A 26,907-nucleotide genomic window follows, 5' to 3' on the forward strand; every position below is an offset into this window, starting at 1 on the left:
TAAAATAATAGTGAAGACATCAAAACTATGAAATAACACATATGGAATTATGTAGTAACCAAAAAAGTGTTAAACAAATGAAAATATATTTGATATTTGAAATACTTCAAATAGCCACCCTTTGTCTTGATGACAGCTTTGCACACTCTTGTCATTCTCTCAACCAGCTTCACCTGGAATGCTATTACAACAGTCTTGAAGGAGTTCCCACATATGCTGAGCACTTGTTGGCTGCTTTTCCTTCACTCTGCCGTCCGACTCATCCCAAACCATATCAATTGGGTTGAGGTCGGGGGATTGTGGAGGCCAGGTCATCTGATGCAGCACTCAATCACTCTCCTTCTTGGTCAAATAGAGGTGTGTTGAGTCATTGTCCTGTTAAAAAACAAATTATAGTCCCACTAAGCTTAAACCAGATGGGATGGCGTATTGCTGCAGAATGCTGTGGTAGCCATGCTGGTTAAGTGTGGTTAAATTCTAAATAAATCACAGACAGTGTCACCAGCAATGCACCCCCACACCATAACACCTCCTCCTCCATGCTTTACGGTGGGAACTACACATGCCGAGATCATCCGTTCACCCACACCGCTTCTCACAAAGACACGGCGGTTGGAACCAAAAATCTCCAAGTTGGACTCCAGACCAAAGGACAAATGTCCACCCGTGTAATGTCATTGCCCGTGTTTGTTGGCCCAAGCAAGTCTCTTCTTCTTATTGGGGTCCTTTAGTAGTGATTTATTTGAGGCAATTCAACAATGAAGGCCTGATTCACACAGTCACCTCTGAACAGTTGATGTTGAGCTGTGTCTGTGACTTGAACTCTGTGAAGCATTTATTTGGGCTGCAATTTCTGAGGCTGGTAACTCTAATGAACTTATCCTCTGCAGCAGAATACAATTTCAAAGTTCTTGAAATGTTCCGTATTGACTGACCTTCATGTCTTAAAGTAATGATGGACTGTCGTTTCTCTTTGCTTATTTGATGTCAGGTGTCAGTGTGCAGCGGTAGGACGGAGTCAGGCGCAGGACACAGAACTGAGTAAATAACAAACTTTACTCTGAAAAACAACAAATCTAATTTCCACGCAGGGAAACATAACAGCTCACAGCAGTATACAACACCAAACAAAGAACAATCACGCACAAAACCATGAGGGAAGCAGAGGGTTAAATAGGGAAATAATCATAATTCGATGGGAACCAGGTGTGTACAATCAAGACAAAACAAATAGAAAAAGAAACGTAGATCGGTGGCAGCTAGAAAGCCGGTGACGACGACCGCCGATAGCCGCCCGCACAAGGCGGCAGGTAGCTTAGTGGTTAAGAGCGTTGTGCCAGTAACCTAAAGGTTGCTGGTTCTAATCCCCGAGCCAACTAGGTGAAAAATCTGTCGATATGCCCATGAGCAAGGCACTTAATCCTAATTGCTCCTGTAAGTCGCTCTGGATAAGAGTGTCTGCTAAATGACAAAAAAATAAAAATAAAAGAAGAGGCACCAACTTCGGCGGAAATCGTGAAATTTCCTGTGGCGGTCCTCATGAGAGCCAGTTTCATCATAGCGCTTGATGGTTTTTGCGACTGCACTTGAAGTAACTTTAAAAGTTATTGAAATGTTCCTTATTGAATGACCATCATGTCTTAAAGTAATGATGGACTGTTGTTTCTCTTTGCTTATTTGTGCTGTTCTTGCCATAATATGGACTTGGTCTTTTACAAAAAAGGGCTATCTTCTGTATACCCCCCTACCTTGTCACAACACAACTGATTGGCTCAAACGCATTACGAAGGAAATAAATTCCACAAATTACCTTTTAAGAAGCCACACCTGTTAATTGAAATGCATTCCAGGTGACTACCTCATGAAGCTGGTTGAGAGAATGCCAAGAGTGTGCAAAGCTGTCATCAAGGCAAAGGGTGGCTATTTGAAGAATCTCAAATATAACATATATTTTAATTTGTTTAACACTTCTTTGGTTACTACATGATTCCATATGTGTTATTTCATAGTTTTGATGTCTTCACTATTATTCTACAATGTAAAAAATCGTTTTTTTTTTTGTTTGTTTTTTTACAAATTTGAATGAGTAGGCGTGTTCAAACTTTTGACTGATAGTGTATATATACATATATGAATAGATATGGCAGGTTTCAGGACTCTGATGTATCTGAAAAAGTTTAAAAAATATATTTTCACCACCAAAGAATAGCAGTGTGGTTTTAATATGATTTGACTCTTGCAGGCTGTCAGGCTGTCTAGTCACAGAGGAAGGCTTTGACTACATACTGTTGACTATTTTTCATATTAGGCAACAGTATGTAATGTCACCTTTTATTTGAGGTTCATACATATCTGTTTTAGTGTTTAGATACGAAAGCACTTTGTGTGTCTAGTTCCCCCATTTGAAGAAGTCGTAATTATTTGGACACATTCACTTATATTGTATTAAAGTAGTCATAAGTTTAGTATTTGGTCCCATATTCCTTACCCACAGATAGAAATTGAATGGTTAATAATGTCCTGTCAGTTTGGAGGACACACACACACACACACACACACACACTGGACACACACACACGCTGGACACACACACTGTACACACACACACTGGACACAGGCACACACTGGGCACACACTGGACACACAAACACACACACTAGGATTAATTTAGTCATAAGTTTAGTATTTGGTCCCATATTCCTTACCCACAGTGATTACGTCAAGCTTGTGAATCTACAAACTTTTGAATGCATTTGCAGTTTGTCTTGGTTGTGTTTTGGATTATGTTTTTCCCAATAGAAACTGAATGGTGAATAATGTCCTGTCATTTTGGAGTCACTTCACTTGTATTGTCAGTAAGAATAGAAGATGTTTCTGAACACTTCTACATTCATGTGGATGCTATCATGATTATGAATAATCATGAATGAATCGTGAATGATGATGAATGAGAAAGTTACAGAGGAACAAGGATCATACCCCCTCTGTTATTGGTAATGGTGAGAGGTTATCATGTTTTGTTGTAGCCTCTGTAACTTTCTCACTCATTATTATTCATGATACATTCATGATTTTTCTTAATCATGGCATCATTAGGATTAATTTAGTAATGTTTAGAAACATGTTATCTACTCACTTAGACAGAAAATTACTCCAGTCATCATCCACCATTCAGTTAATATCGGACAAAACATAACCCAAAACACAACCTGTCACAAGCCGGGCTAGAACTCCGGTCTCAGATGTGGAGAGCTGGGGGTACTACCCCTTAGCCACAGAGGAGGTGTTGTAGGACCCAAATGAAACACCCAAGGCAATACTCCAGGCAAGTAGATTTAATGTTCCAAAACAGGAGGCAAAACAAAACAACTCCACGAGGGGAGAAAAACAAACTAAAGATAACTTCGAACAACTTACTAGGACAGACACGGTGGGACAAAGCAGGAGACACATAGTCAGGACGCAATAACCAAGTGAGAAACAAGGGGAAAACACACAGCTAAAATACTAAAGGGAAAACAAGGCACAGGTGACCTGGATCAAACTAATGAGGACACACGAGGAAGAACTAAGGCAGAGGGGAACACAGCTGACCTCTAGAGGCCCGGAGACAAACAGGAAAAGCAGGAAGCTGACAGGACCCCCTCCTCTAGGATTGACTCCTGACGTTCCTTCCAGAACACCCTGGCCTCAGGGTGCGAAAATCTCGGACCAACCCTGGGTCCAGGATGTCCCTGGCTGGAACCCAGGAGCGCTCCTCTGGCCCGTAGCCCTCCCAGTCCACCAGATACTGCAGAGAGTTCTGGACCCTCCGGGAGTCCAGTATCCGGCGGACTGTGTAGGCTGGCTGGCCGTCAATAATCCTGGGAGGTGGCGGGGGTCTGCGTGGGGGGGCAAAGGGAGAAGACAAGACAGGTTTAATAAGTGAGACATGGAAAGTGGGGTTAATACGAAGGGAGCGAGGGAGAACCAAACGATAAGACACAGGGTTAACCTTTCTAGCAATGCGGAAAGGGCCGATGTATCTCTGGGAAAGCTTCTTGGATTCGACCCGGAGGGGCAGGTTCTTAGTGGCCAACCAAACTCTCTGACCAGCTCGGAAACTAGGGGCCGTCCGGCGGTGGCGATTAGCCTGACTTTGGTATCTCTGGGAGGTCCGAAGGAGGGCACGCCTGGCCTTCTTCCAGGTCCGCCTACAGCGTTGGACAAAGCGCTGGGCCGAGGGAACACCAACTTGCGCCTCCTCCTCTGGAAATAATGGAGGGTTGTAACCGAACTGGCATTCGAAGGGGGACAATCCGGTGGCTGAGGACTGGAGAATGTTGTGGGCATATTCAGCCCAAATGATGTAGGTGGCCCAAGACGTGGGATTACTGGCCGCCATACACCGCAGGGTGGTCTCCAGATCCTGATTAATCTGTTCCGTTTGGCCATTAGACTCTGGATGGAACCCCGACGATAGGCTGGCTGTGGCCCCAACAAGCCTGCAGAAGGCCCCCCAAAACCGGGACGAGAATTGGGGACCTCGGTCAGAGACCACGTCCAGGGGAATACCAAATATCCGGAAGACATGGTTCATGAGGAGCTCAGCAGTCTCCTTAGCCGAGGGCAGCTTGGGCAGGGGAATAAACCGGGCAGCCTTAGAGAACCGGTCTACCACCACTAGGATGACGGTGTTGCCCTGGGATAGAGGAAGTCCCGTAACAAAGTCCAGAGAAAGGTGTGACCATGGCCTTCGAGGAACAGGTAAGGGATGGAGCAGTCCCTGGGGTCGCTGGTGTGTCGACTTTCCCTGGTTGCACACAGGGCAGGCCTCAACATAGACCTGCACGTCCTTCTTGATGGACGGCCACCAAAACCGCCGTCGGAGGAACTCCAGTGTGCGAGCACTGCCTGGATGGCATGTCAAGGGCGACTCATGACCCCACTGCAAGACGCGGGCCCGAACAGAGAGAGGAACGTACAGGCGACCGGCAGGACCACCGCCTGGATCGGGCTCATGGACAAGAGCTTCTCGTACCCCTCTTTCTAGTTCCCACTGAAGAGGTGCGACGATCCTAGACCTCGGAATAATCGATGCCAAGGGCTTCTCTTGTACCTCGGGAGAATAGACTCGAGACAGAGCATCCGGCTTGACGTTCTTGGTGCCAGGTCGGTAAGTCAGGAGGAACTGGAATCGATTAAAGAAAAGGGACCATCGTGCTTGCCGAGGGTTCATCCGCTTAGCCTGTTGGAGATATTCCAGGTTCTTGTGGTCTGTGAGAACCTGGAAAGGGTGCTGAGCCCCCTCCAGCCAATGGCGCCATTCTTCCAAGGCCAGTTTAACCGCAAGCAACTCTAGATCCCCCACGTGGTAGTTGCGCTCGGCCTCAGACAGGCGGCGAGACATGAAGGCACAAGGGTGTAATCTCCCATCCGCACCCCTCTGTGACAGGACGGCTCCCACCCCCACCTCTGAGGCGTCCACCTCCACCACGAAAGGTCTCTCTGGGTCAGGGGTCACCAGAATCGGAGCAGAAGTGAAGCGGCGCTTGAGATCCTCGAAGGCCCCTGCTGCTTCCGGACCCCAGTGAATCTTGGTCCCTCCTCCCTTGGTAAGCGTCGTCAAGGGGGCTACCACCGAGCTGAAATTCTTAATGAACTTCCGATAGAAGTTAGAAAAGCCAATGAACCGTTGAACCTCCTTGACCGTGGCAGGTGTGGGCCAATCGTGGACCGCCTTGACCTTCTTGGGATCCATCTCTAGGTGCCCGGGAGTGACAATAAACCCGAGAAACTGAGTCTGAGAAACATGAAATTCACACTTCTCAGGCTTAACGTAGAGGTGATTGTCAAGGAGCCTCTGGAGAACCCTGCTAACATGCCCCTCATGCTCCTTCAGTGACCTCGAGAAGATGAGGATATCGTCCAGGTACACGAAGACGAACAGATTAAGCATATCCCGGAGAACATCATTAATCAGGGCTTGGAATACTGTGGGGGCATTGGTGAGCCCGAACGGCATCACCCGATATTCATAGTGCCCCGTGGGCGTGTTGAACGCCGTCTTCCATTCGTCTCCTTGCCGGATCCGCACGAGATGGTAAGCATTGCGGAGATCCAGCTTAGTAAAAATGGAAGCCCCTTGAAGCAGCTCAAAAGCAGTGGCCATGAGAGGAAGGGGGTATCGATTCCGAACCGTGATCTTGTTGAGTCCCCGGTAATCAATACAAGGCCTAAGACCCCCGTCTTTCTTTTCAACAAAAAAGAAGCCCGCCCCAGCCGGGGAAGTAGAGGCATAGATGAGGCCGGCTGCCAAGGACTCCTTAATGTAGGTGTCCATAGCTGCGTGCTCGGGGGAGGACAAGGAAAAGATCCGACCTCTAGGAGGGCAGCACCCAGGGAGTAGATCAATGGCACAGTCATACGTGCGATGAGGCGGTAAGGCAGTAGCCCGGGCCTTGCTGAACACTGCCTTGAACTGATGGTAAACACTGGGGACTCGGGAGACGTCAACAGACTCTTGAAACTGGGTACTAGGGGCTGAGGGACTCTGAAGCATGCAGGTGAGTTGGCAGGTGGGACCCCAGCTTAGAATGGTGCCCGTAGGCCAGTCGATCTGGGGATTATGTCTGCATAGCCAAGGGTGACCCAGGATAATAGGATACTCGGGAGAGTCAATGAGATAGAAGGTCTCCTCCTGCTGGTGTTGAGAGATGGTAAGTCGCAGGGACTGAGTCGCCTCGGTAACCTTTCCTGGTTCCAGAGGTCTGCCATCTAAGGCTGTAACTGCCTGGGGTTGAGGAAGTAGTTGGGTAGGGATCTTAAGTTCCTTAGCCAAGGTTACATCCAGGAAATCACCTGCGGCACCGGAATCGATCATAGCCTGGACCCGATGCTGGTGGCCCCCCCAGGACAGAGTGGCTGGAATAGCCAGGACAGCGTTAGTAGGAGGCGCTCTAATTCTCCCCATCACAGCCCTCCTGTAGCTGGGCGGGGACAGGCGTTTCCCGAAAGCTCGGGGCAAGTGGAGCGGAAGTGGCCGGCAACCCCGCAGTAGAGGCACCGACGTTCCCTCATGCGACGTTCCCTTTCGTTGGGAGAAAGCCTGGAACGGCCTAACTGCATGCTCTCCGGGGAATCCTGGAGCAGTTCAGGAGCCGGGGAAGCTCTGAATGACGGAGTCCAAACAGGAGGAACAGAGCTGCTCAGAGGAACTTGGGACTGAGACACCTGATGGCGAGCCGTTCTCCGCTCTCTTAGACGATTGTCCAGGCGGATGGCCAAGGCTATGAGGGACTCGAGATCACCAGCTGGTTCTCGGGTGGCTAACTCATCTTGAAGGGGCTCAGATAACCCTCCCTGAAAGCAGACCCTCAGCGCCTCATCATTCCATCCGCTCCTTGCTGCTATGGTCCGGAAATCAATGGCAAAATCTGCCGTGCTTCGGGGGCCCTGACGGAGAGACAGTAGGCGCTTGGAAGCCTCCCGCCCACTGACAGGATGATCGAACACCCGCTTGAACTCTTCTACAAATGCAGCGTGGGAGTCACAACAGGCCTCCTGGGACTGCCACACCGCAGAAGCCCAGGCGAGCGCCTTGTCTGAAAGAAGGGTAATGATGTAGGCAATCTTGGAACGGTCTGTGGGAAAACTTGAGGGTTGGAGCTCGAAGGTGAGGGAGCATTGGGTGAGGAAACCCTGGCAAGAGCTTGGATCCCCAGAAAAGGGCTTGGGAGGTGGTAGTCAGGGCTCCGCCAACCGAGACGACCTGTCGTCACTGGGGGGTGACATGGGGGAAGGGAGAGGACCAGGTAGGCGTTCAAAGAAATGGCGGAGGGAACTCATCATTTCGGCCAGGAGTTGAGAATGACTAGCCATCAGCTCCTCTTGTCGGCTGAGAACGGCTTCATGGCGCTGGAAAGAAGCATCATGTCGAGTGATCACCGCCAACAGGTCCTGGGAACTGAGTGTTTCTGGGTCCATGATTGACTTGGTTATTCTGTCACAAGCCGGGCTAGAACTCCGGTCTCAGATGTGGAGAGCTGGGGGTACTACCCCTTAGCCACAGAGGAGGTGTTGTAGGACCCAAATGAAACACCCAAGGCAATACTCCAGGCAAGTAGATTTATTGTTCCAAAACAGGAGGCAAAACAAAACAACTCCACGAGGGGAGAAAAACAAACTAAAGATAACTTCGAACAACTTACTAGGACAGACACGGTGGGACAAAGCAGGAGACACATAGTCAGGACGCAATAACCAAGTGAGAAACAAGGGGAAAACACACAGCTAAAATACTAAAGGGAAAACAAGGCACAGGTGACCTGGATCAAACTAATGAGGACACACGAGGAAGAACTAAGGCAGAGGGGAACACAGCTGACCTCTAGAGGCCCGGAGACAAACAGGAAAAGCAGGAAGCTGACAGGACCCCCTCCTCTAGGAACGACTCCTGACGTTCCTTCCAGAACACCCTGGCCTCAGGGTGCGAAAATCTCGGACCAACCCTGGGTCCAGGATGTCCCTGGCTGGAACCCAGGAGCGCTCCTCTGGCCCGTAGCCCTCCCAGTCCACCAGATACTGCAGAGAGTTCTGGACCCTCCGGGAGTCCAGTATCCGGCGGACTGTGTAGGCTGGCTGGCCGTCAATAATCCTGGGAGGTGGCGGGGGTCTGCGTGGGGGGGCAAAGGGAGAAGACAAGACAGGTTTAATAAGTGAGACATGGAAAGTGGGGTTAATACGAAGGGAGCGAGGGAGAACCAAACGATAAGACACAGGGTTAACCTTTCTAGCAATGCGGAAAGGGCCGATGTATCTCTGGGAAAGCTTCTTGGATTCGACCCGGAGGGGCAGGTTCTTAGTGGCCAACCAAACTCTCTGACCAGCTCGGAAACTAGGGGCCGTCCGGCGGTGGCGATTAGCCTGACTTTGGTATCTCTGGGAGGTCCGAAGGAGGGCACGCCTGGCCTTCTTCCAGGTCCGCCTACAGCGTTGGACAAAGCGCTGGGCCGAGGGAACACCAACTTGCGCCTCCTCCTCTGGAAATAATGGAGGGTTGTAACCGAACTGGCATTCGAAGGGGGACAATCCGGTGGCTGAGGACTGGAGGGTGTTGTGGGCATATTCAGCCCAAATGATGTAGGTGGCCCAAGACGTGGGATTACTGGCCGCCATACACCGCAGGGTGGTCTCCAGATCCTGATTAATCTGTTCCGTTTGGCCATTAGACTCTGGATGGAACCCCGACGATAGGCTGGCTGTGGCCCCAACAAGCCTGCAGAAGGCCCCCCAAAACCGGGACGAGAATTGGGGACCTCGGTCAGAGACCACGTCCAGGGGAATACCAAATATCCGGAAGACATGGTTCATGAGGAGCTCAGCAGTCTCCTTAGCCGAGGGCAGCTTGGGCAGGGGAATAAACCGGGCAGCCTTAGAGAACCGGTCTACCACCACTAGGATGACAGTGTTGCCCTGGGATAGAGGAAGTCCCGTAACAAAGTCCAGAGAAAGGTGTGACCATGGCCTTCGAGGAACAGGTAAGGGATGGAGCAGTCCCTGGGGTCGCTGGTGTGTCGACTTTCCCTGGTTGCACACAGGGCAGGCCTCAACATAGACCTGCACGTCCTTCTTGATGGACGGCCACCAAAACCGCCGTCGGAGGAATTCCAGTGTGCGAGCACTGCCTGGATGGCATGTCAAGGGCGACTCATGACCCCACTGCAAGACGCGGGCCCGAACAGAGAGAGGAACGTACAGGCGACCGGCAGGACCACCGCCTGGATCGGGCTCATGGACAAGAGCTTCTCGTACCCCTCTTTCTAGTTCCCACTGAAGAGGTGCGACGATCCTAGACCTCGGAATAATCGATGCCAAGGGCTTCTCTTGTACCTCGGGAGAATAGACTCGAGACAGAGCATCCGGCTTGACGTTCTTGGTGCCAGGTCGGTAAGTCAGGAGGAACTGGAATCGATTAAAGAAAAGGGACCATCGTGCTTGCCGAGGGTTCATCCGCTTAGCCTGTTGGAGATATTCCAGGTTCTTGTGGTCTGTGAGAACCTGGAAAGGGTGCTGAGCCCCCTCCAGCCAATGGCGCCATTCTTCCAAGGCCAGTTTAACCGCAAGCAACTCTAGATCCCCCACGTGGTAGTTGCGCTCGGCCTCAGACAGGCGGCGAGACATGAAGGCACAAGGGTGTAATCTCCCATCCGCACCCCTCTGTGACAGGACGGCTCCCACCCCCACCTCTGAGGCGTCCACCTCCACCACGAAAGGTCTCTCTGGGTCAGGGGTCACCAGAATCGGAGCAGAAGTGAAGCGGCGCTTGAGATCCTCGAAGGCCCCTGCTGCTTCCGGACCCCAGTGAATCTTGGTCCCTCCTCCCTTGGTAAGCGTCGTCAAGGGGGCTACCACCGAGCTGAAATTCTTAATGAACTTCCGATAGAAGTTAGAAAAGCCAATGAACCGTTGAACCTCCTTGACCGTGGCAGGTGTGGGCCAATCGTGGACCGCCTTGACCTTCTTGGGATCCATCTCTAGGTGCCCGGGAGTGACAATAAACCCGAGAAACTGAGTCTGAGAAACATGAAATTCACACTTCTCAGGCTTAACGTAGAGGTGATTGTCAAGGAGCCTCTGGAGAACCCTGCTAACATGCCCCTCATGCTCCTTCAGTGACCTCGAGAAGATGAGGATATCGTCCAGGTACACGAAGACGAACAGATTAAACATATCCCGGAGAACATCATTAATCAGGGCTTGGAATACTGCGGGGGCATTGGTGAGCCCGAACGGCATCACCCGATATTCATAGTGCCCCGTGGGCGTGTTGAACGCCGTCTTCCATTCGTCTCCTTGCCGGATCCGCGAACTTCGAACAACTTACTAGGACAGACACGGTGGGACAAAGCAGGAGACACATAGTCAGGACGCAATAACCAAGTGAGAAACAAGGGGAAAACACACAGCTAAAATACTAAAGGGAAAACAAGGCACAGGTGACCTGGATCAAACTAATGAGGACACACGAGGAATAACTAAGGCAGAGGGGAACACAGCTGACCTCTAGAGGCCCGGAGACAAACAGGAAAAGCAGGAAGCTGACACAACCAAAACAAACTGCAAATGCAACCAACGAGTTCACAACCAAATACTAAACTTTTGACTACTTTAATACACTATAAGTGAATTGGTCAGAATACTTATGACTTCTTCAAATAGGGGGACTAGATACATAAAGTGTTTCATTTCTAAACGGTGAAACAGATATGTATTAAAATACCCTCAAATAAAAGGTGTCATTCTGTACTGTCACCTCATATAAAACATTTAATCTCAAATCCAAAATGCTGGAGTATAGAGCCACATTTAAAATGTTATCTTCACTGTCAAAATATATATGGTGTGGACTGTATACTCAATACAATCTAAATCTGATACCTCACTGTCTGTCTTTTGACTGATACTGCTTTTTAAACTGCTCTGGTCAGTCTACTCAAATATTCGTACTATACATGTTTCTCTCTACAATCAATATATGATCATTTCTAATAATGAAACATTCATTAATTTATGAATAGATATGGCAGGTTTCAGGACACTGATATATCTGAATATGTTGAAAAAATATATTGCCACTATTTTCACCACCAAAGAATGGCAGTGTGGTTTTAATATGATTTGACTCTTTACAGGCTGTCAGGCTGTCTAGTCACAGAGGAAGGCTGTGCTTCTCTGGTCTCAGCTCTGAAGTCAAACCCCTCACACCTGAGAGAGCTGGATCTGAGTAACAATGACCTGAAGGATTCAGGAGTGAAGCTGCTCTCTGCTGGACTGGGGAATCCCCACTGTAAACTGGAGACTCTGAGGTCAGTATTCCTGTAGTTGGTTAACAAGTGATAACTGTTCACCAGATCCACATGTGTTTACCAGGCACACATAGTCCACACCATATGTGTTTGGACAGTGAAGCTTATAGTTTTACATTTGGTGCTATGCTCCAGCATTTTGGATTTGAGATATAATGTTTCATATTAGGCAACAGTACAGAATGTCACCTTTTATTTGAGGGTATTCATACATATCTGTGTTACTGTTTGGAAATGAAAGCACTTTATGTGTCTAGTTCTCCCATTTGAAAAAGTCGTAATAATTTGGACATAGTCAGTTATATTGTATTAAAGTAGTCATAAGTTTAGTATTTGGTCCCATATTCCTTACCTGCAGTGATTACATCAAGCTTGTGATTCTACAAACTTGTTGAATACATTTGCAGTTTGACTTGGTTGTGTTTTGGATGATGTTTTTCCTAATAGAAACTGAATGGTGATTAATGTCCTGTCATTTTGGAGTCACTTCACTTGTATTGTCAGTAAGAATAGAATATGTTTCTGAACACTTCTACATTCATGTGGATGCTACTATGATTATGAATAATCATGAATGAATCGTGAATGATGATGAATGAGAAAGTTACAGAGGAACAAGGATCATACCCCCTCTGTTATTGGTAATGGTGAGAGTTTAGCATGTTTTGTTGTAGCCTCTGGAACTTTCTCACTCATTATTGTTCATGATTCATTCATGATTTTTATTAATCATGGCATTATCAGGATTAATTTAGTAATGTTTAGAAACATGTTATCTACTCAATTAGACAGAAAATTACTCCAGTCATCATCCACCATTCAGTTACTATTGGGCAAAACATAACCCAAAACACAACCAAAACAAACTGCAAATGCAACCAACGAGTTTGGGACCAAATACTCAACTTCTGACTACTTTAATACACTATAAGTGAATTGGTCAGACTACTTATGACTTCTTCAAATAGGGGGACTAGATACATAAAGTGCTTTCATTTCTAAACGGTGAAACAGATATGTATTAAAATACCCTAAAATAAAAGGTGACATTATATACTGTCACCTCATATGAAACATTTGATCTCAAATCCAAAATGCTGGAGTATAGAGCCATATTTAAAAAGTTGGCTTCACTGTCAAAATACATATGGTGTGGACTGTATACTCATTACAATCTAAATCTGATACCTCACTGTCTGTCTTTTGACTGATACTGCTTTTTAAAGTGCTCTCGTCAGTCTACTCAAATATTTGTACTTTTATGTTTATCTCTCTACAAGCAATACTTTGATAATTTATCGTTTCTCATAATGATACATTAATTTATGAATAGATATGGCAGGTTTCAGGACACTGATATATCTGAATATGTTGAAAAAATATACTGCCACTATTTTCACCGCCAAAGAATAGAGCAGTGTGATTTTAATATGATTTGACTCTTTGCAGGCTGTCAGGCTGTCTAGTCACAGAGGAAGGCTGTGCTTCTCTGGTCTCAGCTCTGAAGTCAAACCCCTCAAACCTGAGAGAGCTGGATCTGAGTAACAATGACCTGAAGGATTCAGGAGTGAAGCTGCTCTCTGCTGGACTGGGGAATCCCCACTGTAAACTGGAGACTCTGAGGTCAGTATTCCTGTAGTTGGTCAACAAGTGATAACTGCTCACCAGATCCACATGTGTTTACCAGGCACACATAGTCCACACCATATTTGTTTGGACAGTGAAGCTTACAGTTTTACATTTGGTGCTATGCTCCATCATTTTGGATTTGAGATATAATGTTTCATATTATGCAACAGTACAGAATGTCACCTTTTATTTGAGGGTATACATACATATCTGTGTTACTGTTTGGAAATGAAAGCACTTTATGTGTCTAGTTCTCCCATTTGAAAAAGTCGTAATAATTTGGACATAGTCACTTATATTGTATTAAAGTAGTCATAAGTTTAGTATTTGGTCCCATATTCCTTACCTGCAGTGATTACATCAAGCCTGTGATTCTACAAACTTGTTGAATACATTTGCAGTTTGTCTTGGTTGTGTTTTAGATGATGTTTTTCCTAATAGAAACTGAATGGTGAATAATGTCCTGTCATTTTGGAGTCACTTCACTTGTATTGTCAGTAAGAATAGAAGATGTTTTTGAACACTTCTACATTCATGTGGATGCTACCATGATTATGAATAATCATGAATGAATCGTGAATGATGATGAATGAGAAAGTTACAGAGGAACAAGGATCATACCCCCTCTGTTATTGGTAATGGTGAGAGGTTAGCATATTTTGTTGTAGCCTCTGTAACTTTCTCACTCATTATTATTCATGATTCATTCATGATTTTTCTAAATCATGGCATCATCAGGATTCAGTTAGTAGTGTTTAGAAACATGTTATCTACTCACTTAGACAGAAAATTACTCAAGTCATCATCCACAATTCAGTTACTATGGGGCAAAACATAACCCAAAACACAACCAAAACAAACTGCAAATGCAACCAACGAGTTTGGGACCAAATACTAAACTTTTGACTACTTTAATACACTATGAGTGAATTTATCAAAATACTTATGACTTCTTCAAAAGTGGGGGACTAGATACATAAAGTGCTTTCATTTCTAAATGGTGAATCAGATATGTATTCAAATACCCTCAAATAAAAGGTGACATTATATACTTTCACCTCATATGAAACATTTGATCTCAAATCCAAAATGCTGGAGTATAGAGCCACATTTAAAATGTTATTTTCACTGTCAAAATAGATATGGTGTGGACTGTATACTCAATACAATCTACCGTAACTTTCGGACTATAAGCCGCGCCTTTTTTCCAATTTTTCGACCCCTGCGGCTTATATAACGGTGCGGCTAATGTATGGATTTTTACAGCTAACGGCCACTAGAAGACCTCCTAAATCTATGGATTTTACAGGTGACAGTCCACCAACTTTAACTCTATGGGCTCTATGAACGGTCCGCGCCCCCCACCTTTAAGCGGCGGGCTCCAGCAGGAAAAGCTGGAGGCCGGAAAAGAGTGAGACGGGTAGCGCGCAAAAGTAAAAGTGGAACCGAGAGTGGTACGAGAGACAGAACGAGAGCAAGACAGACAGACATTACGAGAGCGAGACAGTTCGTGCAAAGGAAGTTTTCATGCACAAACCCTCATTATGGAAAACAAACGTAGAAATGCATATGATGCAGCTTTTAAGTTAAAGGCAGTCAATCTGGCTGTAAAAGAAGGAAATAGAGCTGCTGCACGTAGCCTTGGCTTCAATGAGTCAATGGTGAGACGTTGGAGACGCCAGCGGGAAGAACTGTCTCAATGCAAAGTCAAAAAAAGCTTTCAGAAGTAATAAAAGCAGATGGCCCTAACTTGAAGACTTTCTTGAAGATTGGGTGAACACACAGAGAGCAGACGGCCGAGGTGTTTCCACCGTGCAGATCCGACTGAAAGCTGAAACAGTCGCCACCGAAATGAAAATAGAAAATATTGAATGGCATCTCGTTTAAAGTCAACAAGAAAGGGTGGATGATGGAAAGCGTAATGAATGAGTGTCTGAATGAGTGGCTGAATGAGTGGCTGAATGAGTGGCTGAATGAGTGGCTGAATGAGTGCTACGTCAAGCGCCCTGGAGGATTCTTTCGCCCAAAAAAAGCTTTGCTCGTTTTGGACAGCATGAGGGCCCATATAACGGATTATGTGAAAGCAGCCATCAAGAGCACAAACTCCATTCCAGCTGTGATTCCTGGGGGCACAACGAAGCATCTGCAGCCACTCGACATCAGTGTCAATCGTGCGTTCAAAGTGGCACTACGCGTTCAGTGGGAGGCGTGGATGACTAGCGGCGATAAATCATTCACCAAAACTGGTCGCATGCGAAAAGCAACTTTCGCTCAAGTTTGCGAGTGGATCCTGATAGCGTGGAGGAGTGTCAAAACATCCACGATCATTAACGGGTTCCGAAAGGCTGGACTGCTGCGTGATGAAGAGGAGGACGCCGCCACAGCTGAGGCCCTTCAGAGGCTGTTCGATTCCGACAGTGACGAAGAGGAGTTCTTTGGTTTTGAGAGCGTCAACGAAGGAGAGAGGAGAGTGGCTGACAAAGCCACCCTGAGCCTGTTCATTTCCGACACTGAAGATGAGGACTTTGGTGGTTTTAGTACGCAGGAAGAAGACGGAGATGAGGATTAATGACTTGACTTTTCTGGTTACAGCCGTGTACTGCACCTTAGCCTAAAAGATGAAGACGAGGATTAATGACTTTTCTGGTAGGCTGATTACCGTATATTTTAAGCAGCCATGTTGCTGCAACTTTAGGCTTACGCGCTTACTGTCGTGTTACAGGCACTTTATTTTGCACTTAAAAAAAACACATTTAATTTAGCCATTGATATTGCCTCGTCAAGCGCTGTAAGCTTTGTTTTTTGTTATGGTACTACTGTAGGCTATAATATAGATACATTTTCAAAGATGTGCACACTTTTTCAAGGTTTTTCAAAAATAACCAAAGATAAGTGGTTAAATGATTGTGACGCTATTAACTAATTTTGCTCGAATACGTTATGCAAATATGCAACTTGTTTGTTGAAATGTTAATAAATGGGAGCTTCCTCAAGCAGCCATCTCTTTCCCGACAATCCCCTCTGTGCATGAATCCTTACATATGGTGATTAAACATTAAAACACCTGCGGCTTATAGTCCAGTGCGGCTTATATATGTACACATCATTCAATTTAGCTGCTGCGGCTTATACTCCGGTGCGCTTTATAGTGCGGAAAATACGGTAAATCTGATACCTCACTGTCTGTCTTTTGACTGATAGTGCTTTTTAAACTGGTCTGGTCAGTCAACTCAAATATTCGTACTATACATGTTTCTCTCTACAAGCAATATTATGATCATTTCTAATAATGATACATTCATTTATGAATGGATATGGCAGGTTTCAGGACACTGATATATCTGAATATGTTGTAAAAATATACTGCCACAATTTTCACCACCAAAGAATAGCAGTGTGGTTTTAATATGATTTGACTCTTTGCAGGCTGTCAGGCTGTCTAGTCACAGAGGAAGGCTGTGCTTCTCTGGTCTCAGCTCTGAAGTCAAACCCCTCACACCTGAGAGAGCTGGATCTGAGTAACAATGACCTGAAGGATTCAGGAGTGAAGCTGCTCTCTGCTGGACTGGGGAATCCCCACTGTAAACTGGAGACTCTGAGGTCAGTATTCCTGTAGTTGGTCAACAAGTGATAACTGTTCACCAGATCCACATGTGTTTACCAGGCACACATAGTCCACACCATATGTGATTGGACAGTGAAGCTTACAGTTTTACATTTGGTGCTATGCTCCAGCATTTTGGATTTGAGATAGAAAGTTTCATATTAGGCAACAGTACAGAATGTCACCTTTTATTTGAGGATATTTTCATACATATCTGTTTTACTGTTTAGAAATGAAAGCACTTTATGTATCTAGTCCCCCATTTGAAAAAGTCGTAATAATTTGGACACATTCTCTTATATTGTATTAAAGTAGTCATACGTTTAGTATTTGGTCCCATATTCCTTACCTGCAGTGATTACATCAAGCTTGTGATTCTACAAACTTGTTGAATACATTTGCAGTTTGTCTTGGTTGTGTTTTTGATGATGTTTTCCCCAATAGAAACTGAATGGAGAAAAATGTCCTGTCATTTTATAGTCACTTCACTTGTATTGTCAGTAAGAATAGAAAATGTTTCTGAACACTTCTACATTCATGTGGATGCTACTATGATTATGAATAATCATGAATGAATGGTGAATGATGATGAATGAGAAAGTTACAGAGGCACAAGGATTATACCCCCTCTGTTATTGGTAATGGTGAGAGGTTAGCATGTTTTGTTTTAGCCTCTGTAACTTTCTCACTCATTATTATTCATGATTCATTCATGGTTTTTCTTCATGTCATCATCAGGATTCATTTAATAGTGTTTAGAAACATGTTATCTACTCACTTAGACAGAAAATTACTCCAGTCATCATCCATCATTCAGTTACTATTGGGCAAAACATAAACCAAAATAAACTGCAAATGCAACCAACGAGTTTGGATCAAAATACTAAACTTTTGACTACTTTAATACACTATAAGTGAATTGGTCAGAATACTTATGACTTCTTCAAATAGGGGGACTAGATACATAAAGTGCTTTCATTTCTAAACGGTGAAACAGATATGTATTAAAATATCCTTTAATATAATAATAATAATATAATATAATATGCCATTTAGCAGACGCTTTTATCCAAAGCGACTTACAGTCATGCTCAAATCCTCAAATAAAAGGTGACATTATATACTGTCACCTCATATGAAACATTTGATCTGAAATCCAAAATGCTGGAGTACAGAGCCACATTTAAAATGTTAGCTTCACTGTCAAAATATATATGGTGTGGACTGTATACTCAATACAATCTAAATCTGATACCTCACTGTCTGTCTTTTGACTGATACTGCTTTTTAAACTGCTCTGGTCAGTCTACTCAAATATTTGTACTATACATGTTTCTATCTACAAGCAATACTTTGATAATTTCTAATAATGATACATTAATTTATGAATAGATATGGCAGATTTCAGGACACTGATGTATCTGAACATTTTGAAAAAATATACTGCCACTATTTTGACCACCAAAGAATAGCAGTGTGGTTTTAATATGATTTGACACTTTGCAGGCTGCCAGGCTGTCTAGTCACAGAGGAAGGCTGTGCTTCTCTGGTCTCAGCTCTGAAGTCAAACCCCTCACACCTGAGAGAGCTGGACCTGAGCTACAATCACCCAGGAGACTCAGGAGTCAGACTGCTCTCTGCTGGACTGGAGGATCCACACTGCAGACTGGAGAAACTCAAGTATGTAGAGGGTTTATGTCAATGTTCATATCAGACATGTTGGAGTTATCAGGCTAGTTAAGACAAACATTCTGACCACCACTTGGACTAAGTTATATAAAGACTGTGTGTGTGTGTGTGTGTGTGTGTGTGTGTGTGTGTGTGTGTGTGTGTGTGTGTGTGTGTGTGTGTGTGTGTGTGTGTGTGTGTGTGTGTGTGTGTGTGTGTGTGTGTGAGTTCACGTGTATCCCTCAATGACTGTCTGTTCTTCTGCTTACCGCTACAGTGTGGAACATGGTGGAGAGAACACAATGAAACCTGGACTTAGAAAATGTGAGTGTTGACTGCTGTGAAGAATATGACTAAGAATAAGTCTTAATTCAAGTGAAGTCAAAGTCAAAGACCACCATCATTACTTACTTGGTCATATTAAATATCAGCTGTAGTTCTACAGAAGCAGAAATCAGGGACACCAAAGTTTACAAAGAATTGCTTTGACAATGTGTGTGTCTGTGTGTGTGTGGCATGTTCCTGTTACATTAGAAATGTGTGTGTGTGTGTGTGTGTGTATTCAGTGTGTGTGTGTGTGTGTGTGTGTGCAGGATGTGTGTGTGTGTTCAGGATATGTGTGTGTTCAGGATGTGTGTGTGTGTGTGTTCAGGATGTGTGTGTGTGTGTGTGTGTGTGTAATTAATGGGAATAAGTGTGTTTTATATTACCATACCGTATAACATATGTTCATTCAACAAATCTCAAGTTACCTTAACTTCTCCTTTTGATACCTAGAAACATCTACATTAAATGAATTAGTGAAAAGTGAGTTAACATTCTAATGTGAATGATGATGATTTCTAATATTGTGGTTTCATCCATCAGATGTCTGTGATTTCACACTGGACCCAAACACACTAAACAGATTCCTCTCTCTGTCTGAGGAGAACAGAAAGGTGACATGGAGGACAGAGAAGCAGCCGTATCCTGATCACCCAGAGAGATTTAAGGGCTGGGAACAGGTGCTGTGTAGAGAGGGTCTGACTGGGCGCTGTTACTGGGAGGCAGAGTGGAGTGGGGGAGGGGCTGATATAGGAGTGGCATATAAAGGAATCAGCAGGAGAGGAGGGGGTACTGACTGTATTATTGGATACAATGACAAGTCCTGGAGTCTGTTCTGCTCTGGCAACAGTTACTTTGCCTGGCACAATAATAAGTCCACTACCATAGACGTCCCCTCCTCCGGCTCCCACAGAGTAGGAGTGTATCTGGACTGGCCAGCCGGCACTCTGTCCTTCTACAGAGTCTCCTCTGACACACTGACCCACCTGAACACATTCCACTCCACATTCACTGAGACCCTCTATCCAGGGTTTAGGGTTTGGGATGGCTCCTCAGTGTCCCTGTAAATAATGACCATGGTAACACTGGACACACACAAACACACTGGACACACTGGACACAAACACACACACTGGACACACACACACTGGACACTGTACACACACTGGACACAAACACACACACACACACACACACACACACACACACACACACACACACACACTGGACACATACACACACTGGACAAACACAAACACTGGACACACACACACACTGGACACACACACACTGGACACACACACACACTGGACACACACGCACACACACTGGACACACACGCACACACACTGGACACACACACTGTACATACACACACACACTGAACACACACACTGGACACACACAAACACTGGACACACACAAACACTGGACACAAACACACACACACACACACACACACACACACACACACACACACACACACACACACACACACACACACACACACACACACACACACACACACACTGGACCAACACAAACACTGGACACATACACACACTGGACAAACACAAACACTGGACACACACACACACTGGACACACACACACTGGACACACACACACACAAACTGGACACACACACTGTACACACACACTGGACACACACACACTGTACACACACACACTGGACACACACACACTGAACACACACACTGGACACACACACATACACTGAACATACACACTGGACACACACACACACTGGACACACACACACACACACTGGACACACAAACACACACACTGGACACACACACACTGGACACACAAACACACACACACACTGGACACACTCACACTGGACACACACACACACACACACACACACACAAACACACTGGACAAACACACTGGACACACACACACTGAACACACACACACACACTGGACACACACACACACACACTGGACATACACACACTGTACACACACACATACACTGAACACACACACACACTGGACACACACACACACACACTGGACACACAAACACACACACTGGACACACAAACACACACACACACTGGACACACTCACACTGGACACATACACACACACTGGACACACACACACTGGACAAACACACTGGACAAACACACTGAACACACACACACACACTGGACACACACACACACACACACACACACACACACACACACACACTGAACACACACAGTGGACACACACACACAGGACACACACACACACACACTGGACACACACACACACACTGAACACACACACACACACACTGGACACACACACTGAACACACACACACAGGACTCACACACACACACACTCTAGACACACACACACACACTGGGCGCACACACTGGACACACACACACTGGACACAAACATTGGACACACACACACACACTGGACACACTCTCACACACACACACACACACACTCACACACACACACACACACACACGGGACACATTTCCATGTGTTGGATTTTGATGAAAGGAAATCCCATATAGCCTACTGCACAGGACTTTGCTATGGCATCTTCTGTTTGGGTGTCTCAGGTCAGGTCTGAGCCATGATCAGAATGTGTCTCTGTGTGTATTTCCAGCCCTGCCATTTCTACCTGTCCTGATCTAGTGTTTCAACCCTGACCTCCTCACACCGTCTCACTGTCCATGTCTGCTTTTAGCTCCCACCTCTACTTCACTGTGTTATAATGGACCTTATGCTTGTTATGTCACCTCTGTAACCAGTTATCAAACATACTGACCTTTCTGACCCTATCCCATGGCCCTACTTTCTACAACTGAACATTTAAATTCCTCTATGAGTTTTGTTTCGTGTCCATTTACTTATTTATGTATTTGTTGTATATTGGGGTTGTGCTGCAGAGCATCATGGGGGTTTGTATGTGTTGAGATGATCACGTTCCAGATAAATCGTTGATCTGATTCCTGTCTCCTGTCTCATCATTATTGAATTGTTATACACACACACACACTGGAAACACACAAACACACACACACACTGGACAAATACACACACTGGACAAACACACACACACACACACACACTGTACACACACACACTGGACACACACACACACTGGACACACACAAACACGCACACACACACACCGGACACACACACAAACTGGACAAACACACACTGGACACACACACACTGGACACACACACACACTGGACACACTCACACTCGACACACACACTGGACACACACAAACACACAAACACACACACACACACACTGGACACAGACACAAAAACACACACTTGACAAACACACACACACTGGACACACACACACGCAGGACAAACACACACAAACACCGGACACACACACACAAACACACTGGACACACACACACACACACACACACACTAGACACACACACTGCACACACACACTGGACACACACACACTGAACACACACACACACACTGAACATACACACTGGACACAAACACACTGGACACACACAAAGACACACACACACACACACACACACACACACACACACACTGGACACACAAAAAACACACACACACGCACACACACTGAACAAACACACACACTGGACACACACACACACACACACACTAGACACACACACACTGCACACACACACACTAACCACCCACACACACACAAACAAACTGAACACACACACACACACACACACACACATACACACACACACACTAGACACACACACTGCACACACACACTGGACACACACACACTGAACACACACAGTGGACACACACAAACACACACACACACACACACTGGACACACACAAACACACACACACACACTGGACAAACACACACACTGGACACACACACACTGTCCACACACACACACTGGACACACACACACACCGGACAAACACACACTGGACACACACACAGTGGACACACACACGCTGGACACACTCACATGGGACACACACACACACACTGGACACACACACACAATGTACACACACACACACTGAACACACACACACTGGACACACACACTGGACACACAAAAACACACATATACACACACACACACACTAGACACACACACAAACACACACACACTGGACAAACACACACTGGACAGACTCACACTGGACACACACACACACACTGGACACACACACACTGGACACACACACACACTCTGGATACACACACACACACTAGACACACACACGCATACACACACACACACTGGACACACACATAAACCGGACAAACACACACTGGACATACACACACACTGGACACACTCACACGGGACACACACACACACACTGGACACACACACACACACAATGTACACACACACACACTGGACACACACAAACACACATACACACACACACACACTGGACACACACACACACACACAATGTACACACACACACACTGGACACACACAAACACACATACACACACACACACACTGGACACACACACACTGGACAGACTCACACTGGACACACACACACACACACTGGACACACACACACTGGACACACACTGGACACAAACACACACACAAACACACACACACTCACACACTGGACACACACACGCAGGACAAACACACACACACACACACCGGACACACACACACACACACATATACTTGACACACACACACACACACACACACAAACACACTGGACACACACACACACACACACACACACTAGACACACACACACACACTAAACACACACACACACACACACACACACACACACACACACACAACCACACTAGACACACACACTGCACACACACACTGGGGACACACACACACACTGGACACACACACACTGAACATACACACACAAACACTGGACACACACACACACACACACACACACTGGACACACACACACACACACACTGGACACACACACACACACACACACACTGGACACACACACTGAACACACATACACACACTAGACACACACACACACTGAACACACACACACTTGACACACACACACACACACTGGACACACACACACACACTGGACACACACACGCATACACACACACACTGGACAAACACACACACACTGAACACACACACACATACACACATTGGACACACACACACTGGACACACACACACACACTGGACACACACACACTGGACACACTCTTGACACACACACACACACTGGATATACACACTGGACACACACACACACACACATACTGGACACACACACTCTGGACACACACACACACACTGGACATACACACTGGACACACTCACACACACACTGGACACACACACACAAACACACTTGATACACACACATACACACTGGACACACACACACACACACATGCTGGACACACACACACACTGGACACATTTCCTTGTGTTGGATTTTGATGAAAGGAAATCCCATATAGCCTACTGGACAGGACTTTGCTATGGCATCTTCTGTTTGGGTGTCTCAGGTCAGGTCTGAGCCATGATCAGAATATGTCTCTGTGTCTATTTCCAGCCCTGCCATTTCTACCTGTCCTGATCTAGTGTTTCACCCCTGACCTCCTCACACCATCTCACTGTCCATGTCTGCTTTTAGCTCCCACCTCTACTTCACTGTGTTATAATGGACCTTATGCTTGTTATGTCACCTCTGGAACCAGTTATCAAACATACTGACCTTTCTGACCCTATCCCATGGCCCTACTTTCTACAACTGAACATTTAAATTCCTCTATGAGTTTTGTTTTGTGTCCATTTACTTATGTATGTATTTGTTGTATATTGGGGTTGTGCTGCAGAGCATCATGGGGGTTTGTATGTGTTGAGATGATCACGTTCTATATAAATGGTTGAACTGATTCCTATCTTCTGTCTCATCATTATTGAATTGTTATACAGACGTGGTTATGAAACCAACGAGACATAACAACAGATTGTTGATGAGTACGTCTGAATCTACAGGAACTATTCTGTCTGGAAGAAGTGGATTTTTACAACTGTTTAAAACTGTTATTTTCTGTGGTACAGAATAGGCTAATGTTAGCACAGTGTATTGCTAGCAGAGGCAAGTGCATTGTCGAGCTAGCTAAGAAAGAGAGTTAACCAGTGGTGTAAGGTACTTAAGTAAAAATACTTTAAAGTACTACTTAAGTAGTTTTTTGGGGGGTATCTGTACTTTACTTTACTATTTATATTTTTGACTACTTTTACTTTCACTTCACTACATTCCTAAAGAAAATAATGTACTTTTTACTCCATACATTTTCCCTGACACCCAAAAGTACTCGTTACATTTTGAATGCTTAGCAGGATAGAAAATGGTCCAATTCACGCACTTATCAAGAGAACATCCCTACTGCCTCTGATCTGGCAGACTCACTAAACACAAATGCTTTGTTTGTAAATTGTCTGAGTGTTGGAGTGTGCCTCTGGCTGAACGTACATTTTAAAAACAAGAAAATTGTCTGGTTTGCTTTATGTATGGAATTTGAAATTGATTTATACTTGTACTTTTACTTTTGATACTTAAGTATATTTTAGCAATTACATTTACTTTTGATACTTAAGTATATTTAAAACCAAATACTTTTAGACTTTTACTCAAGTAGCATTTTACTGGGTGACTTTCACTTTTAGTTGAGTCATTTTCTATTAAGGGATCTTTACTTTTACTCAAGTATGACAATTGGGTACTTTTTCCACCACTGGAGTTAATATCGTCATGGACGGCAGAAAAGGACTGGAGACGGACATCGGAGTGGGAAAACAACGTGATTAAAAAGGAGGAATATACAGTGATTAAAGGAAAGGACATTTATTCAACTGTGAAGACAAACCTTTTAATTAAATCTGCTAAATGAGCGAACTTAGGAGGAAACGTCAGTGAGTGAAGTGAATGAAGATCACGTGACTGAGGAAAATATTGCTTTGGTTGAGGACAATATTGAAGTGAGTGACAATCAGGAGCTTATTGAGAAATGAAAAATTATTGGAATTGTTGGAAACATTGGACAGTTTGATGAAAGTATTGATCAGTGGAGCTCATATACAGAACGGTTTGAATATTTTGTTCTTCTAAATGACATGGATGAGGACAACATTGTGCCTACATGTTTTAGTGTAATGGGGCCAAAGACATTTAATTTACTAGGCAGCCTGCTACAGCCAGACAGAACAGGTAATAAGACGTATGGGGATATTGTGGAGATACTTAAAGGACATTTTTCACCAGAACCACTAGTTTATGCTGAAAGGTTCAGGTTCCACAGGAGACATCAGGAAGAGGGAGAATCGGTAACAATGTTTGCTGCTGCATTAAAGAAACTACCAGAACACTGAGTTTAATGCTGTTCTAAATGACATCATTAGAGACAGACTAGTATGTGGGCTACGGAGTGAAGCTACACAAAAGAGACTGTTGACTGAAAGTCATCTGACCTTGGCAAAGGACATTGAAATCAGTGTGTCCATGGAACTAGCTGCTAAAGAGGCTCACCAGTTGAGTTCATCAGGAACTTAGTGGGTTCATCTAACAGTCCTAATCACCAGCTGATACATTTTAATCTCATACACAGGGTAAACCTTCCACCTAGAAAACATCATTTAATGAACATATTAACCTCTCTTCTGTGTGATCTATGTAATCAATGTAAGGTTCTGTATTTGGATTTTTCTCAGTTCACCTTGTGTTCTTGAACGTAGCCCTGTTTCTTTGTGTTCTTGAACGTAGCCCTGTTTCTTTGTGTTCTTGAACGTAGCCC

At 45.2% G+C, this 26,907-nt stretch overlaps 1 protein-coding gene across 1 annotated transcript in view; it reads left to right on the forward strand.

The window, feature by feature from the left end:
* LOC311114604 (NLR family CARD domain-containing protein 3-like) overlaps nucleotides 1-20,765 on the forward strand; it is a 39,501-nt gene extending 18,736 nt beyond the window's left edge. Inside the window, exons 5-9 of the mRNA XM_084189842.1 lie at nucleotides 15,820-15,945; nucleotides 16,996-17,075; nucleotides 18,586-18,759; nucleotides 19,025-19,071; nucleotides 19,615-20,765. Of these exons, the coding sequence (XP_084045968.1) occupies nucleotides 15,820-15,945; nucleotides 16,996-17,075; nucleotides 18,586-18,759; nucleotides 19,025-19,071; nucleotides 19,615-20,138 (951 nt within the window). The 3' untranslated portion in view covers nucleotides 20,139-20,765. The remainder of the gene's footprint in view (nucleotides 1-15,819; nucleotides 15,946-16,995; nucleotides 17,076-18,585; nucleotides 18,760-19,024; nucleotides 19,072-19,614) is intronic.
* The last annotated feature ends 6,142 nt before the right edge of the window (nucleotides 20,766-26,907 follow it).

Source organism: Coregonus lavaretus (assembly GCF_964263955.1).
Source record: "Coregonus lavaretus genome assembly, contig: HAP1_SCAFFOLD_1850, whole genome shotgun sequence".
NCBI lineage: Eukaryota > Metazoa > Chordata > Actinopteri > Salmoniformes > Salmonidae > Coregonus > Coregonus lavaretus.